Below are 6,000 nucleotides of genomic sequence, written 5' to 3'. Positions count from 1 at the left end.
GCAAAATTTAAATAACTAAATAAAGTTGTGTGACCTCAATTTTATTCTCTAAAACTTTCCATTTTTAAAGTAAGGTTTATTTAAAAACAAATGAATATGCAAAGGAACAAAGGTTAGGGGTCAATTAATTTCGGGTCACATGCCATCTGGACCACCCTGTATATTACAGAACAGACAGGGTAATTGTAAATAGTGCAATCCAGAGGTCGCTGATTTTATATGCAGGCGAGGGAGCTGAAACGTCAGTATAAATGGGTACACCGTGCCAGCCTTAGAATTAAACTCAGGTGGCCAAGTTCATAGCACAGTGCACGAGCCAGAACCCCATTTCTCAAACCCTAACTACAGTTACGTAATCTGTATTTAACGACTCCAGCGATTGTGTTGGTCATCCTCCGTGCATCACTTATAACTTCAGGGGGTTAGTTTTAAGTACGCCCTCAATAAGGCGTAAGCCGAATGGAGCGGAGGTGCAGTGGTTAGCACACTTCATCACCTCCGATTATTACGGTTGGCTACGTACGTTGCGAAATAATTTCAATACACGTACATGACCGTGACCGCTATGACCGGACTTTTGTTCTCAACCACGGATAACGTCAGCGGCAAGTGATATCTGAACCCCCGTCACCAACACACCCTAAGACCAGTGTGGTGAAGTATGGTCAAACAACCCCTAGAACTACATTAACAAAGATCTGTACATTATTCTTATTCTTCTTGGTTCTTTCGGTAAAGTCACGTAGAAGGGAAGTAATAAAATAATAAAAATAAAACATAATAAAATAATTCTCATGACGTTTCGGCCACAACGCAAGCAGCCGTCCTCAGGTGAAGACCAGGTCTGTCGAGGAGACAGCGTCTGAATGAAAAGATCGAAAATTATTATTATTATTTTCAGGTGTAAGAGTGCATACCAACAGTCCCAGACCTTCGACAACCACGACAGCATGGATGGAAATTACAGACTATAAAAAACATTGCATAAGAATTAGTAAGCGCTTAGAGGCTTTGGATTTAGAACAGTTGTATTTGTTTATTTAGACACGTGGTATGCACCAATGCAAGCCATGCCTTTCGTTTGCACAACTGTTCTTAATTTGGAATGATTTCACGGTCTCCAGAGATCTTCAGTGCAGCATAGTCTTACTAATACATGTATAATGGGTTACTTTAACAACCTGCACTGACCAGCGTGAAGTATGGTCAAATAACCCCCAAGACCAGCAGATTGAGATGTTATTCGCCTAACGCCAGCTGACTGCTGCAGATGCAAAGCAGCGTGGAGGAGTGATGCTCACAACAATGAGCAGAGCACCGGGCAGCAAAACTACAGCGAGGTGGCACAGGTGGTGCATTTCGCAGTCATCTGAGTCAACACATAACACCTTGGTCTGTCCCATGAACCTGCCAGCTAGCCTTCCACACTTCATGTTATGGGCTTAAGGTGCACCAAGCCTGGCACACCCACCATGGTGATGTCACTGCTAATTAGTTACACCACTCCAGGGGTGGGTCTGGTCGTTACAGACGTAAATAACAGCATTACTAAGGAGACATGTTCCCTTCATAGATCTGTTTCTCCACACAAATAAAAAAAAAATTTGCACACAACCCAGGATTTGCTTGTCCTTAATCGATGCTGCTGAAATGACGCACTCCGTGAAGGCCGTTGGGGCGATGGGCTGTGTGGGCAATGCCTTTGTTTTTGTGTGGAGAGACAGATATATGAAGGGGACATTGTCTGCTCATCTATTTGGTCCTGGATCGTGACCTGGATTATGTGATAAGAAGAAGAATCATCGCCCACGCTTCGCCTGTTATATTTATTCCCTTTTAAAGCCACAATGTATTCGACTAATGTGTTCAGTTTATTTGTGCTTATGCACCACTGCCAAGGCAGCATCTCCCACAACATTTTGAAATTCTGAAGGTGGACATATTACTTGGTGATGCTGAGTTGGCAGTGGTGCAAAAGCACAAATAACAAAAAACATCGTTAATAACACTGTGTGGCCTCAAAAGGCTACAAAAATACAGCAGGCGACATGGCGAGATGTTAGCTACCTCGCCTGGTATACAGGAAGTCTTGGATTCGATCCCGACCCTGACGCCCGTATATTTGGATTTTACGGTGGCTCTCTCGCCGTGGTCGCGTGGATTTTTTCCTCCGCGTCCTCCTGTTGTTGCCTTCCACATTTAGAGTCAATATCACGCGTTTGGAGTATTTTGCTACTATAAATTTCCACATGACGATCATCCAAATTCGTTGAGTTATCATTTGTGATATCTAAGTCGATTCTGGAAAAAAAAACCAGCTACATAGCTCGGTGGGCCATACCTGGTAAAAAATATTTTTATATAGTACATAAATAGTACTCCTTGGTTCTTTCGGTAAAGTCACGTAGTTAGAAATAACATAAAACAAATCACGACGTTTCGATCGCAACACAAGCGGTCGTCATCAGACGACATAAATAGTAATTTCACTTAGCACTTGTGTTTTAAAGTCCAAGGTGGGCGTGGTCTGTATTGCAGGAGGCGGGGCAACGCCTGAAGAGGGGTGTGGACGAGGGGTGGGGGTGGAGAGGGTTGGATGGTGAGGGGTGGGGGGTGTGGAGAGGGGTGGAGAGTGGGTGGGGGTGGAGAGGGGTGGGGAGTTGTGGAGAGGGGTGGGGGGGAGGAGTGGGGGGGGGTGTGGAGAGGGGTGGGGGCGGAGAGGGTTGGATGGTGAGGGGTGGGGGTGTGGGGGTGTGGAGAGGGGTGGGGGGTGTGGAGAGGGGTGGGGGGGTGTGGAGAGGGGTGGGGGGTATGGAGAGGGGTGGGGGGTGTGGAGAGGGGTGGGGGGGGATGTGGAGAGGGGTGGGGGTGTGGAGAGGGGTGGGGGGGGTGTGGAGAGGGATGGGGGGGTGTGGAGAGGGGTGGGGGGGTGTGGAGAGGGGTGGGGGGGTGTGGAGAGGGGTGGGGGTGTGGAGAGGGGTGTGGCGGTGTGGAGAGGGGTGGGGGATGTGGAGAGGGGGGTGTGGAGAGTGGGTGGGGGTGGAGAGTGGAAGGGGGTGGAGAGGGGTGGGTGGAGAGGAGGGGGTGTGGAGAGGGGTGGGGGGTGTGGAGAGGGGTGGAGAGTGGGCGGGGGGTGGAGAGTGGGCGGGGGGTGGAGAGTGGGCGGGGGTGTGGAGAGGGGGTGTGGAGAGTAGGTGGGGTGTAGAGTGGGCGGGGGGTGGAGAGTGGGTGGGGGTGTAGAGTGAGTGGGGGGGTAGAGAGGGGTGGGGGTGGAGAGGGTGGTGTGGAGAGTAGGTGGGGGTGTAGAGTGGGTGGGGGTGTAGAGTGGGGAGGTAGAGAGGGGTGGGTGTGGAGAGTAGGTGGGGGTGTAGAGTGGGTGGGGGGGTAGAGAGGGGTGGGTGTGGAGAGTGGGTGAGGGGTGGGGGATGTGGGGGGAGGAAAGAAGCGGACTCAGACTCAGTTTCGCCCGCGCGACTTTCGTCTCCCGCGGCATCGTCATCGTCGGCAGCAGCGGGCCACCCCCCCCGCCCCCTCCCCAGTCACACTCCGCCGTCATTTGCCATCGTCTTTCTCATCGTCGTCGCACGTTGGAATCAAAGCGGCGGAGATGCCAAACAAGAACAAGAAAGACAAGGTGAGCCGTCGTAGCCTGCTGGCGCCTGGCACCGTCATGGCCGACTCCTCGCCCCTTTCTTTTGGCGCCTAAAACGCGCCGAGGCCTCGCCTGGGAGGCCTCAACCCCGTCGCTAATTAAGCGGTAATTGCCCCCCCCCCACACCGTAATTGAGGCGGTCGTGTGTGCGTCAAGGTGGCTCGCTGGTCACCTGAGGGCCGACGTTTCGGGTTCGAGCCTCCATCCCAGGCAGCGTTGCCGCGGTTGTTGTTACAAGGAGAGGTTCATAATGGACGTGTCGGAGGTGCTTAAGTTGTCTCGTGTTGCACGCAACTTTCGTTTTGCCGCATATTTGTCCCTGCGTTCGATTGACCCGTTGTTTTAATTGGTTACGTCACTTCAGCTGGTGTGTGTGTGGGTAGCGGGAGCGGTGGCGCAGTGGTTAACGCGCTGCGCTATTAATCCGGTGACCGGAGTTCGATTCTCAACCACGACCAACGATGTCAGTGGCGAGTTAATATCTAAACTGGTGTCTGGGCCTCCCCATCATCAATACGAACTGACCAGAGTGGTGAAGTATGGTCAAACAACCCGCTGCTGGATGGCTTCCAGCAGCGGGTTAACAAAGGGCTGTAAATGCAAACATGTTAAGTGGGCTATAAGAGTTACACCGATATCAATTTTTACATTCATATTGAGTCGTGTCCAGGGCACAGACTTCTATCATGTTGAGTACAACTTCTTAAGCTCTTCTGTTGTACGTACGCTTTGCAATTAAATTGACGAGTCTGCCCTTACTGCTGTGTGTGGCCTCTGGTTTTCGAACCTTTGGCACTGGGCGTGAGGCGGGGTTCCCAATGGCTTTGTTGGGGACTCTTTGAGCCGTGTCCAGTGCAAGGTAAATTATTAGTCTCCGTAGACCCTAAAGCCGCTATAGATTACAAAGTGGTTAAAGTAATTTACGGGTATGTGTTGTGATTCGCCACCGGTTTCCAGGTCTGGAGTTGAACCTTTGTGTTGTATATCCGGGTGGTTATAATGGCCGTGGTAAACAAGTTGCAGTGTTATGTTGTTCCTGTTGCATGCTTTAATCTGCCATCTCTCTTGGTTGGCACTGGACTAGATTACAAAACTCTGTTAGATTGGAAGTTGTGCATTTAATTGGCGATAGGGTGAGAGTCCTGTGGCCGGTTACGTAAAATTACTTAAAAAGTGCTCTTGATTCACTCTGATTTCATTGCAAAACTTAAGCGAAAACGTCACTCAATGTAACCGACCACTGAAGCTGGTTGTTTAGGTAGGTTCAGTATGGCCATGTCGGAGACTGACCAATTCCTGCCGAGATCCTTTGTGTTGTTGCATCAATTACATCTTTGGTGGTTATTCTTAATAGCCAGTAACCATTTTATATGGCAGTATATAACTTTATTTTAAAGTATTTGCACGCAATTAGCCGCTGGAGTCGAGCCGTGGTGCTATGTCGCTGCTGTGTATTCTACAGCTCCTTGTCAATCCACTGCTGACTGAAAGGCTCCCCCATACTGTGCTGGTCATGGAGGTTGTTTGCGCATACGTTACCACTCTGGTCAGTGCGGATTGGTGAAGGGTGATCCATTTAGTTTTTCCCAAAAGTAAAATAATGAGGAATTATACAATTACAGATAGTTATTTAGGGAGGTTAAGCATGTCATCCTGTGCGATGCAACACATTCTCCCTAATTATTTCAGCGTTTACTCCGTTATTTACATTTTAATTGTACCTGTATAACAGAATTTATAATACGATTTGTAAACCAATTTCCTTTGCATGCCTGCATTTCTCCCGGAATTGACATTGTGTGAACACAGATCCGTCAGTTTCAATTCGTGCTCCAACCTTGCTTTGTGTCTGTGTAAGATACGCAGCCATCGCTTTCACAATGTTCAGTCGTCTACTGGAAAGAAAGTAAATCAGTGATGTATTTACGCATGTACTTTACATTGCATTCGAAGTGACATTTATCATTGGATTCATGCACTTGGCCACTGGGTTTGTCTCGTTGCCAGTTTCATAAAATACTCAAGTTATTTTGTTTCCTTTAATTTGCACTGCTTTCACTGAAACTTAAGACACCTCATTTAACGTGTTCTATGAAACTGGCCACTGATTGCTTTTACTCAGAAGGCCAAAATGGCCATGACATTATGCATTTGATTGGTGCAAACAGGAAGTGTGAAGCAATATCACATTCATATATTAGTGTAAGGGAGGAGAGATGGTGTAGCGGTTTGCACATTGAACTTGGGGATCTGCATTTGATTCCCAGATATGGCTAACTTTAATGGTGAAAGATAATCGGAATGGTCCTGGACACCCCCTTCCTGCACCATCTGCACTGACAAGTGTG

General features: G+C 48.6%; 1 protein-coding gene across 1 annotated transcript in view; it reads left to right on the top strand.

The window, feature by feature from the left end:
- The first annotated feature begins 3,432 nt into the window (after positions 1-3,432).
- LOC144943169 (serine/threonine-protein phosphatase 2A 56 kDa regulatory subunit gamma isoform-like) overlaps positions 3,433-6,000 on the top strand; it is a 32,798-nt gene continuing 30,230 nt past the window's right edge. The window contains exon 1 of the mRNA XM_078870402.1: positions 3,433-3,634. Coding sequence (XP_078726528.1) covers positions 3,608-3,634 — 27 coding nt within the window. The 5' untranslated portion in view covers positions 3,433-3,607. The remainder of the gene's footprint in view (positions 3,635-6,000) is intronic.

This window comes from Lampetra fluviatilis, chromosome 30 (assembly GCF_964198595.1).
Source record: "Lampetra fluviatilis chromosome 30, kcLamFluv1.1, whole genome shotgun sequence".
Lineage (NCBI taxonomy): Eukaryota > Metazoa > Chordata > Hyperoartia > Petromyzontiformes > Petromyzontidae > Lampetra > Lampetra fluviatilis.
Note: the sequence above shows the minus strand (reverse complement) of the source record. Positions and strands in the feature narration are given on the sequence as shown.